The sequence below is a fragment of the Peromyscus leucopus genome, chromosome 4 (genome assembly GCF_004664715.2).
Source record: "Peromyscus leucopus breed LL Stock chromosome 4, UCI_PerLeu_2.1, whole genome shotgun sequence".
NCBI lineage: Eukaryota > Metazoa > Chordata > Mammalia > Rodentia > Cricetidae > Peromyscus > Peromyscus leucopus.
Genome location: NC_051066.1, coordinates 53,954,547 through 53,966,874, shown reverse-complemented (window position 1 = coordinate 53,966,874; position 12,328 = coordinate 53,954,547). Strand labels below are relative to the sequence as shown.

General features: G+C 41.1%; 1 protein-coding gene across 1 annotated transcript in view; it reads left to right on the top strand.

Moving 5' to 3' along the window:
• The first annotated feature begins 1,417 nt into the window (after positions 1–1,417).
• The window catches only part of Ttn (titin), a 274,219-nt gene continuing 263,308 nt past the window's right edge, over positions 1,418–12,328 (top strand). Inside the window, 6 exon segments of the mRNA XM_037204900.1 lie at positions 1,418–1,613; positions 3,668–3,771; positions 5,886–6,089; positions 8,038–8,325; positions 8,771–8,856; positions 8,949–9,190. Coding sequence (XP_037060795.1) covers positions 3,681–3,771; positions 5,886–6,089; positions 8,038–8,325; positions 8,771–8,856; positions 8,949–9,190 — 911 coding nt within the window. The 5' untranslated portion in view covers positions 1,418–1,613; positions 3,668–3,680.

The window sequence follows — 12,328 nt, the reverse complement described above, 5'->3', positions numbered from 1 at the left end:
TATGACTGACAGGATTCCCCATAATAGGAGTCTCTGGTTGGGAGTCATTTTCAAAGTACACAAAATGAAACTGGCCATTTGAGAAGAATGTGATGAAACCTAGTTACAGGAGACACAGTCTGGTGGGGGTTGGGGCATGGCTGCTCCCGTAGAGACAGCACCACTTAGGTAAAGGAGACAGTTGTTTAAATAAGGACACAGTGGTGTCAGCTTGCTGATAAAGCTGCCCTGAACCAGTTGCTGGTAAATTGAAGCTGTTAAATGTTAATGAACTATCACTGTATAAGTAACCAGGAGAGAGAAAATGCTCAAGAAGTTAAAGTCTACTGCGAGGCCAATTTATCTCACAACGGGGAACATTTTTATTACAAACATAAGAAAACTTAACTTAAAATTTGAATTTTTAGTCTATTTTATTGATAAAAGTGTCGTTCCTTTATCAACAAGTCAATTTTCTCTGCTCTAGGCAGAATTTTGCAACTGCTTTGGTTGAGCCACAATAAAGGCCTTTGGATATGATCTTTTGTATTTGAACTACCTCTTGCTTGAAATTAAATTCACTCCCAAAATAGCAAGTATATCATCTCCTAACCGCTTCCCATTAGTGACAGCCTGCTGCAGAGATTAGCAGTGCAGCCTTGATTTGCCAAGTCAAAGAACCTTGTAGATAGTTCAAACTCAGACTTCACCACTCAGAAACGGTGCTGCATGGGTATGTGTAAATATTACCGGCAGACAAAAATGAACTCTACCAGAAATGAAGGAATTGCCTTCTACAGACGAAATCAAAGCCTTATGCAGACTTTGCTTTGGGGTTTTATTTCCTGCAGGGCTGTAACACACTCAGCTCACTGACATTGGTGTAACTATTCTATAGAACAGACAGTAGAAATGAGTTCTCTTCAAATGCCAAGTTTATAGCAACTGAGTCTTCAGAGAAGATGAAACCTATGTGTGATATAAACTTCTTCATCAGCTGTCATGATTGACAGGTCCATTTGGTTGGTTTTAGAGGGCAGGGAACAGAAGTAGAGCCTGACTCACAGGGCGCAGGGCTCAAGTTCAGGATTGTTTTAGACATATGAATATACACAAGTTCTTTCTATTGTCACATTCTGCTTTCAGATCCACATGGGTAAATTTTTCACATTTGCAACCAACACTCTTTCTCGGAGTCTCAGTGAGGTCATTTTTCAAACACAATTCTATTTCCTTGGTAAAGCCTCTTCTGAGACACTAAATTTAGCGCTGCCAATCAGAGGAACAGGTGGTATGTGATACTCCCAAATCAGTCCTCCCCCATCATGCCTTCCTAAGAGAGCCAATCCCAGAGCTAGGCACTGAGGATGTGGGGCTGTCAGCAGATGTGGGGAATATAAGGGGCAGCCAGCCCCTGGCTCGGGAGCAGTCGTGCATTCCCACCTCGCCTCGGGTGTAGGGATTGCATAGAAAAGCAAAACTACACAGTCCTGACTGTGTGGTTTTGTTTTGAAGGTTAGAGGCTCACTGATTCATGTCGGAGATGGTTGGAAAAACCAACCCTACATAGGACGTCGTTTCGGAAGCAACCTTGGGCTCAGTCCCACCCTTTTTAGGCACTCTTGAGCAATCAGGTGAGTGAGAATCAGCGTGTTTGAACCCTAGAGCTGTTTCTGATTGGTTTCCAGTTGCCAATGTGAGCGCTGAATGCCTGCTATTGAGGGTTTGCTCTCGCTGACCTAAAGTATGAATCTACGTTTTAAATTTGGTTTTGAAATGTAAGCTTTCTTTAAAAATATATATATATAAATAAAATCAAGTGCTTAAACCTAACCAGCGTAGTCAACAATTCAAATTTTTAACATGTGCTTGATATCCTAGAATGCGGGGTCTGAAATGGGGGCAGAAGAAATGTTTGCTTCCTTAGTAAATGCTTCTGTTGGGAATGTACAAGGTTATGTGACTCTGTGATAAAGCGAGGCTGACCAAGAATAGCTCTGAGAAAACCCATGTGGCATCAGCTGCACCCAATGACTTTTTAAGGGAATCAACTGCTGGGGTATCTGTAGCAGGGTGAGAGTGGCAGACACTTGTCTGCTGTCCGTCAAGCTGAGGGTTTATTTTGGGAGCATGACATTTCAGATGCATGCCTTCGGCCCTAGGCCTCTGAAGAGCAAATGCTCAAAGAAACGAAATTCCTCTTCTTAGACAATAAGAATATCAGACCCATTTAGGCCACTTAACGCCAACAATTTATAAATTTTCAATGAAGCTATAGAATTGTTTTTCAGAAGATTCCAAATCCCATTATGCATTTTAATTCAACCCACAATCCAATTATATGGTATGAGATAAATATTAAAAAGGATAAGAAATAAAAGACTTTTCATTTCAAAATACACTTTGATTTTCCACCTTCCTGGGATTAGATTACAAATTGTAAATGCCTGTTATTAGATAAATGCATAATTATGCATTGTTTATCTTAGGAGAGAGCTATTTTTAGAAGATGCACTGGTTTGAAGGCAGGAAAAATTAGACATAAAATGTGTTCATCCTGAAGATAATTTGCTGGAAGCAAGAGTTCTTCAGAAATGATTCCTGAGAACTTTTGGAAGATATCTGGATTTTTCCGGGGTGTGAATTTTGTCTCAGAAAACTTTAGTTCCAGGAAAGTAGAACACCAGCAGTAAGATAATTGCCCTGTAAGATCAAGGTGAACAAAAAAAAATTATGAAAAGTAATAATGAGGTAATAGACAATTCAGAAATCACCTTTTAATGCCAGAACAGTGGTCTGGTCAAGGTGAATAATTAGGTATTTATGCATAAGAAAATTTCTCACATAATCTCCAAAAATGATAGACGAATACTTTCTTCCACTTACAAAAGGACTTAACTGCAAATTTTACACTCATTTCTTTGTTGACTATTTCACATAATAAAGCACAGGTTTTTTTATTCCAGTGAACACTCCCCACCAGCCTTCCATTATTCAGTTTGGACACTGCTCTGGGTTAACTCAAGTCAGCACTTTTATTTCAGATCTATAATGAATTGGGGCCTATTAAATAATTTTCCCCCAGACGATAACTTCAGCAATATTAATTGTGCTGTTGCATACAATGCACAGAAATGCTAGGACATTGAGAGCCTGCTATACTGTTGAAAAATAAAAAAGCTTATGGATATGAAAATACTTGCCAACACTTTTCCAATTAGTGAAGGAAAGGCTTGCAGAGCGCAGATTTTCTTAGTTGGGTGGTGATTTTAAGTAATGGGACCTAGCCTAGAGCAAAGTTACCTCATGAAACATCGGCACACTGGTGAGAATTCTCGGGGAAGAGACTGTATGTCTTGTCTCTTACATGCTGTGTTGATGCGAAGGTTCATTGGTCACAGTTTGGTTTTTCCGGTCCACTTTCTCCCAACCTGATCCTCCATTTGTGGGAGGACTGAATGTTCCTGCTTTGACCACTAGGGGGTGTTCATTGCTCAGCTTGGCTTCCCTCCCACCAACCCCAACCCCCCATCCCCTCAAAAGTCAACATCGTACGCTTCCTATGGCTCTAGGGCCGTATATGCCTAGGAAAATCCATTTGGAGAAATACATGTCTTTGTCTCCACCAAGTAGCTGCTGAGGAGGCCTGAGGAGCCCGGTTTTCACTGGTTTTCCTTTTGCTTTTCAGAGTGCCTAAAAAGATGACTACTCAAGCACCGACGTTTACGCAGCCGTTACAAAGCGTTGTGGTACTGGAGGGTAGTACCGCAACCTTTGAGGCTCACGTTAGTGGTAAGCCCTTGTGTACTCTCTATCTGTACCACCTGCCTCCTCCAGTTCACTCTTTTTTTCTTTTTGTAGGCCTTGAAACCAAGTTTAAACTCTGCTTTTACTACGTAAAATTGGCACCACACCATGGAAAGGTCATTTTAAGGGCATACCGTTCGCAGGATGCTGACAATATAATGACTAGAAAATGTTTTATTCATATTTATAATTCCACAAAGCAAAAATAATTAGCATTAGATTAAAATTTGCTGTCAGAATCTAGCAACTAAGTAGGACCAAATTTGGTCATTCTATATTTGGGTTCAACTGCAGAGCCAACGTGACGGACAAGAACCCCCTTGTGCTGTGGAGTTCAGTGACAGAGCTTCTGGGCAGGTAGTCTGCGCCTCAATTCAGTTGTTTTATATAGAAAAAAACAAAACAAAACACTTCATCCAACTTCCCATCAGTGCATGCACAGTGACTACTCAAGATAATTATTTTACTGGGTTCTTCATCTTAATTAAATTATCCTAGTAAAGTAAAGACCTCCTTTTTGCAATTAATGGCAAAGCATAATGCTGTCTGCCCTATCAGTCTTTATATTCAAAGGGTACAAACATTTTCCCTAGAACTTTATTTAAAAGGAATTTCACCCAGTTCTTTTTTGCCTCTTCATCACTTGGGTTAGGGATGATCTAAGACTGTGCATGATTTACGGCAAGTGAGGGAGAGCTGTCCATAAACTATATTGTAAATAATTTCAAAACAATTTAATCAATCTGTCCCCTTCTAGAGTGTAATAACTGGTCATGTAAGATTATATTATTAAATGAGAACTAGGACTAGTTCATCATTCAATGCATCCCTGTGGTGAATTCGGTTTTTTTCTCTTTGGTTTTTTTTTTTTAATTGTTGCTCGTTTTTGTTTTTGTTTTTATGTATGACTTGCAATAAAGATATAAACTGAAGTTTCCTTTTCATTTCCTTTTTTTGTATTATGTATGAGTCTTACATAACTGTCTAACACTTTGCAAAAAAATCATAACATCGCTCATTTGCTATTGATGGAACTCAATTCAGTTCTCCTTTTGCATGATGAACTCTCAAATACCTAACTTATTTTTCTTCACATCCTCTGTAACTTCTAAATTGAGCAGAACACACATGAAGTCTGTGGGAATTTGCCTCTTGGTGCAGTAGTGGGAGCTGGCATCTTCATAGCTTCACATTCCTTCTCATTATGTGCCTTTAAGTTCTTAGAAATACATCACAGACCATGTTTGACACCCACAAATTAGTCTAATAAACTCTTCACTCTCCTATAATGGGAGGTTGGCTCATGCAAGGACAACACAGTGAACATTCTATTATCATCCAGGAGCACAGTCACAAGCATTTACATCTGATGCACAGTAAACATTCCCTGAAGTAGCCTTCCAACCTCCGAACACACTAGACTTTAATAGAACATGAAACCAGTGATATGGTTCTTCACAGTAAGTGAAGAGAATCTGGCTTTCCTCTTCCTGCTCCAACCTGACATGCTCTTCTGGAAGACTGGGTTTGGCTCTGGAATTAACACGAGGAACAGCCTGTCTATGTGAGGGCATTTTTGCTGCAGTCACATTTGCAAGGACATTCTGGACAGTGTCCCCAAAACTGTAGAGGAGGGAGGCAAGCACGGCCTCCTGAGGCAGAGCTGCAGCGTCCTCGTGTTTTCAGAGACGACAATGGTCACTTTTCAAAGCTTTGGCAGTTTCTGTGCTTCAGAACCCTCTCAGTATTTCAATAATGTCTACTAACTAACTTACATCAGATGCAGCCCTGACTAGAGAGGGTAGATGATGAAAGTGCTACCCCTCTTTGTGCCGCTGATGGCTGAGAGACCTTGGAGAAATGATGATGCTTCAATCATCTCAGACCCCAACTCCACAAAATAAACATCAACTGCCAGGCCTTCCTAATGCTCTGCAATTGTACATTTCCATCATGTGACTGTCATGCTGCCGCTATCACTAAATGGGGTTCCACTCCAGCTAGCTTGGACAGGCTAGTGCGAAGTCTTGCAATGATGGGAAAGGACAGAGTACTGGATCGTGTCTACTCCAACATAAATATGACTGCTTGCCTTCCAGGTTCCCCAGTTCCTGAGGTGAGCTGGTTTCGGGATGGCCAGGTGATTTCAACTTCCACTCTGCCCGGTGTGCAGATCACTTTTAGCGATGGCCGCGCTAGATTGATGATCCCCGCCGTGACTAAAGCTAACAGTGGACGATACTCCCTGAGAGCCACCAATGGATCTGGACAAGCAACCAGTACTGCTGAGCTTCTTGTGACAGGTAGGGACCAGCCTGTCTTCAGCCAGGACGGAGGGAGTCCAGATAGAGTTATGCCCACTAGGGAGGCAGCTCCCAAACTGGAGAAGGAGCTGTGGGATGGATGTACATGATTGTGTGGGTTGTGCGATTTAGTCCTCTTTGAGGATGAATCATCAAGCAGATGAGACACAGTGTCTCTGTACATATCACACACTCCAAGTATATTGAAGAAACACTAAAGATCATGTTCCTCAGCAGGTAGATGAGAGTTTAGAGCCTTATCAATGAGGAATAGGAAGAGGGAAGATTCCAGAAATCACTGGGGATTTCCACTTTAACAAGCATTGCCATAATTCTGATGAAGGTGGTCCACAAGTTAGCATTGAAAATACTACACAGCAAACCTACTCAGAAAAGGGCAAATGCTTGTTATTCAAGTATATGATGCCACTTGCCCATAAAGTCATTTCCAAGGGCTTTGGTAGATTTTGCCCATCCTTCAGTACTTAATATGATAAAGAAACAATAAGAACAAGAGTTATTCTGTTTATTACATACCAGTGTCTTGTATGAACTCTTATGTTTGTTCCTGATGTCTAATTCCATGGTCACAAATGACCTAAATAGAAAGCACAGCAGACTGCTTAGGGAGGAGCTCTGGTGTGCACTCAGAAAATTCAGAACTGGAAGGAATACGGTCACTTAGAAACACACAAGTTCACCCGACATTCTATCACGGATGCTGGAATGCACGTACAGTCACACCCTTCCCTGGGCGGGAGTACTGGCGCTTAATGGTCGTTGGAGGAAAAAGCATCCCTTTCTCCAGTGGTATGGCCGCTGGCAAGATGCTCTGGCTCATTACATAACCTCCCACCCAGGCTTGGGCCAGAAACCCCAATTAAAGTCAGTGGGTCCCTCACAAAGAGAAGACATGTAAGTGGGAGGGGCTTGTTGGGAAGAAGGCCTGTAGTGAAAGAGGGAGGAGGTGGGAAAAGGGAATAGGAGGTTAAAAACAACTAGGATTCATTGTAAAATGTCTGAAATTGACAAACAATAACAAAAAAAAGAAAGAGAGAAAGGAAGAAAGAAAGAAAGGAAGAAAGAAAGAAAGAAAGAAAGAAAGAAAGAAAGAAAGAAAGAAAGAAAGAAAGAAGGAAAAAGAAAAAAGGTTTTCTTTTAATATAATTTAACCAAGAAAGACTTCTTTCTTTCTGTAGCACAGTTGGCATGAAAGCCCGCCACTGTTGGAGCTAACATTTTTAAAGCAAGTAAATATTTTGGTCCTTTTACTATTGATCTTGTAGGAGGAATTTTTAAAATCAAATTAAACTTCCATGATTTCCTAAGTCACGGGTGCACTCATTTTACCAAACACTGGAATTGATGTCAGTGCGGTTTCAGTCACATACAAAACTACCTTAGCATGTTAGCAAAAGGCAGGATTCAAGCGCTGAAGTGCCAGAAAGGTCTAGAACAGTGCAGCAACATCTAGACTTTTTGGTCAAATAGTAAGTGCTAGAGAGATAGTTTATTGGTTAAGAGGCTTTCTGCTCTTACAGAGGACCAGGGCATGGCTCCAGTACCCACATGCTGGTTCATAACTGCCTGTAACTCCAGTTGTAGGGTATCTGACATCCTCTTCTGGCCTCTGTGGGCCCCTGCACACATATGGTACACATAGCCTCATTCAAATGCACATATACACGAATTAAAAAATTTTAAAACTAAATGTAGTGACTTAGCACTGCTAAGGACAGCAGAGCAATTAAATACGAGCAGGGGAGCCTTCTGTTCCTGGGGCATTCTCGCTATCACTCGCTTGGGGGGGCTGGGGTTCAAGGACAGTCAAGGGCGCTGGATTGGTGAGTCAGTCCCTGCGTTGGGACTCAGGGCTATGACTGTTTAAAAATACCTTGTTGGGGGCCCCCTGACTCCTGGGCCTGATTTCCGTCTCTGCCCGTGGCAGCGGAGACAGCACCACCCAACTTCGCTCAGCGGCTGCAGAGCATGACTGTGAGACAAGGGAGCCAAGTGCGGCTCCAGGTGAGAGTGACTGGAATCCCTACACCTGTGGTGAAGTTCTACCGGGACGGAGCCGAAATCCAGAGCTCCCTTGATTTCCAAATTTCTCAAGAAGGCGACCTCTACAGCTTACTGATTGCGGAAGCATATCCTGAAGACTCCGGGACCTATTCCGTCAATGCCACCAACAGCGTGGGAAGAGCTACTTCCACCGCAGAATTGCTGGTTCAAGGTGAGTGACAGAGGCTGAGAAGGAGAACGGGGCAGGGCTAGGAGGGGGGCCTGTGGGACCAGAAGTCCACCTGGCTCCCCCAGACAGCAGCTCCGGGGGTCTGAGCAGGAGCTCAGATCAAAGCTGCCTTTTTACCCCCAGAAGAAGAAGGTCTCTGGGGTCCTAGGCGAGAGTTCAGTGTTGAAGCCCACTGCAGTTATTGACCCAGGATGAGAAACAGAGCACATATCAATTAAGTGATGTACATCTGCATGTTGTTGGCAAACAATGGGATATTTAAATAAGTAATCTGAGGAAATTACTTTCTAATACATGTTTTCTATTTTTAAATCTAATTTATCTTCACATGAAAGCCACAGCTTGCTACAGTTCCCCTTCTCTCACACACAGGAAATTGTGCTAAGAATCACGGTTTTCCCTCCTAAACGTCTTTGCATTTCCACAGGTGAAGACGTAGTACCTGCTAAAAAGACGAAGACAATCGTTTCGACTGCTCAGATTTCAGAAACAAGACAAACCCGGATTGAAAAGGTAATTTTCCTCTAAAACAGCCCCCAGGCCGTACAGGTTGTTGCTTCCCGGCTTTTCTCACTCACCATGACCACTGTTTTCGTCATTTTCAGAAAATTGAAGCCCACTTTGATGCCAGATCAATTGCAACAGTTGAGATGGTCATAGATGGTGCCAGTGGACAGCTGCCGCATAAAACACCTCCCAGGATACCTCCTAAACCAAAGTCAAGGTCTCCAACACCACCTTCCATTGCTGCCAAGACACAGCTGGCCCGACAGCAGTCCCCATCACCAATAAGACACTCCCCCTCGCCAGTCAGACACGTGCGGGCACCGACCCCATCTCCAGTCAGGTAAACCTTCTCTCAGAAGACTGTGTTACTCATGAATTTTAATAATAATAATAATAATAATAATAATAATAATAATAAAGTATTATGCAACCAGAAGAGCAGCATATGAAAAAGTAGACCAAGTCCTAGAATGTAGCCTTTACCATCCTCGCCTTCTGTGGGTTAATTGAAGACGTTCATAAACTCAGGTTCTGAATTCTTATTTTCAGTCTATTCAACAAATACACACTTTTGGAGGCAAAATATTACAAGGGGAGGTAAGAATTATGCAGAACTTAGAGTTAAATCTTTCCAAAGCCAATCGCCCAGACTACTAGCTTACAGTTTGATTTACAGGGAACTAGTTATAAGAACCACTACAATATATGGTTCACCACCTCGGGTGTCCAACTCTTCATATGTTATCTCGTTAAATATTCACGACCCTGAAGAAACATGATTCCCAATAGTTTGGTAAGAAACTAGCGCTAAAGAAGTTAAGAGGCTTTTCCAAAGTCTTAGTTGTACCCTCTGTAAAATAAAGTTGTACCCTCACAGCCAGAATGATTTGAAGTATTTTGTAAGAATTAATGAACCTATTAGTTGAAGGTGTCCCTTGAAAACAGAAAATCATTATTCAGATGCTCCTACTCTCAAATAATAAGCAAAACCTTCTAAATAATTTCCGTATGTTTGTTATTTTATCTAAAAAGTAAAGTGGATTTCTACTCTTAGCTAAAATGTAGGGATTTTATGAGGCGAGCCTTATCATCAGTGTTCAGAAATTATACAATCAAACACAAATTTACCCTCAGCCACTGAAACTTTGCAAGTTAGTCTATAATGAGGCTTTTGATATGATGAGCTGAAAATGCTACAAAATTTGAGCGCACACACACACAAACAGTGTATTTTAATCAATTCAAATGAAGTTTAAAAAAACCACAAGATCAAGCCCTTGCTAAGCAATCTAAAGTGGAATAATGAAATAGTTGACCTAAAAAAATCCAAATTCACTGTAAAGTTACTACTATCAAAATAACATGGTTGGTGGGTCTGAGGTACAGCCTCATGGGAGAATGAATGCCTGTTCGGCATGTGTGAGGACCTGTGTTTGATGCCCAGCAGTGAAAAGGAGGCGTGACTAGAATACCACATCCAGCACACAGACTAGCTGGTACAGAAATGGATTAACATATACAGGGAATTCGTTTTTTTTTTTTTTTTAAATCAAGGTGAAGGATATTTTACTTCACAAATAAGGCTGTTCTAACTAGCTGTCTGTTAGGAAGAAAGCAAATCCAGGCTCCTACCTCATATCATTTACAAACTAAGTGGCAGTTTGATTACAATGTTAAATTAAAAAATTAAAGGGAAGCCCACAAGCCCACGCAAAGGGACTCACCACCCACCTGGGCTACCTGAGTTTAATCCTTGGGACCACATTGGCAGATGGAAGATATTGAACTCCAGAAGCTGCCTTCTAACCACCACTACGGCATGCTTGTACCCACTCCTGACACACACACAAATGCACACGCACACATGCACACAAGTAAATAAATAAGCATGTGCTAAAAGTTAAAGGCTAGAAGAAATGTTTATGGGGAGAGCTTTTAAAAATAGGTTTTTATACCCATAATAAAGATTAAAACATCTCTGTGGCGAAAAGGCAAGATCATTGTTAGACTACATAGTACAATTATGTGAGAAAAAAAAATGGCATGCTCCTTTCTAAAGATGCTCATTGTTGCTGCCGGTAAGTATCATAAAGAGTACCAACGAGCTCCGTTGTGAACCACGTCAGTCTAGAAACAGTCGGCTAGGCTTACACTGACCAAGACCTTGGAGAGCATCAAAACGCAGGTAGCTCTAGAGGGAAAGTTGTAAGGGGGGACTTACAAGAAAGAACAGGAAATACAGAGAATGCAAACTGACGGATGCATTTAAGAGCTCCACCAATTAACTTCTAAAGGAAGAGAAATCATGCAGAACAAACTTTAAAATGTAGGGAATGATGTGACTTTCCAATAAACATATTATAACATGGTAAGTATCTTCTAAGTTTTATTTTGGCCACTTAAAAATAGTTGAAGATCTTTCGCCAGAACTAACAGGAAAACTTACCAAAAAGCTCAGTTAAAAAAGATATCCATCATTTTTTTTAATGAGTTTAATCTCAGCTGTCTACAGGTTTGTGTACCATGAAATCACTCACAACACAGGCCAAATGTATTCTCTGAGAGATAACAGCCTTCCTCCATTTTAAATTCAAGCCCAAGGGTCATTTAGAATTACAGACATTTCCTGACCCCCCCGGAACACAGTGGCCATCTTAGCCTTCTGAGAGTTTATTAGTAGGGATCCAGTTAGTTAGTCTGCAAAATTTGCTTTAAAATAATTACAAAATATAAATGCCAGCTTGTAAAGAAAATAATGGTTATCCCAGATAGACTCCTTCCTAAAAAGTTCCATGGCTTACTTTTGATTTTTGTTGTAGATAAAGCAAACACATTTTACTGGATGAGGTGCATTGTAGCTAGCTGTGAACAGTGATTTTTTTTTTTTTATTGTAAGTGCAGAAATAAGCACTTTCCGGTAATGGCTCAAATTACATTGATTTTCGCAGTTATGGGCTTACCTGAAGCCTGCTGTTAATCACTCACGTCATGCTAATCATGTCTCAAGCTCTTTTTGAATTAAACCCACTGTGCTAGGAACAGCAAGAACAAAGCAAGTCCAGACTAGGAAGCTCCTGTCCTTTGCTTTCCTTCAATTGGTGTGGACCCCACACCATTCTAGCCCGGTCTTTGTTATACTTCCAAGGCGATTCTTTTCACCATAGATCCATACTTGTTAGACCTCCCTACAGCTTGATGACAATTCTTTTCTAAAATACAAATTGCTTTTTCTCACACGCACAGCCTTTTACAAGAAAATAATTAAATGTTTCTTCATGAAATGGGTTGATGTAATATTCTGCAAAGTTATTCTATATTTTAGAGAAAATATCCTCGGACCTTCAGCTTAATTGGGGGAATTGTTTTATTTATGATTGATGTAAACTAAATATCTTATGCAAGTGCCAGGGTACATTTATAATCATGGCCCTGTGTGCAGAATTTGTGAAGCAATACTGCCACCAAGAGGTAAATGCAA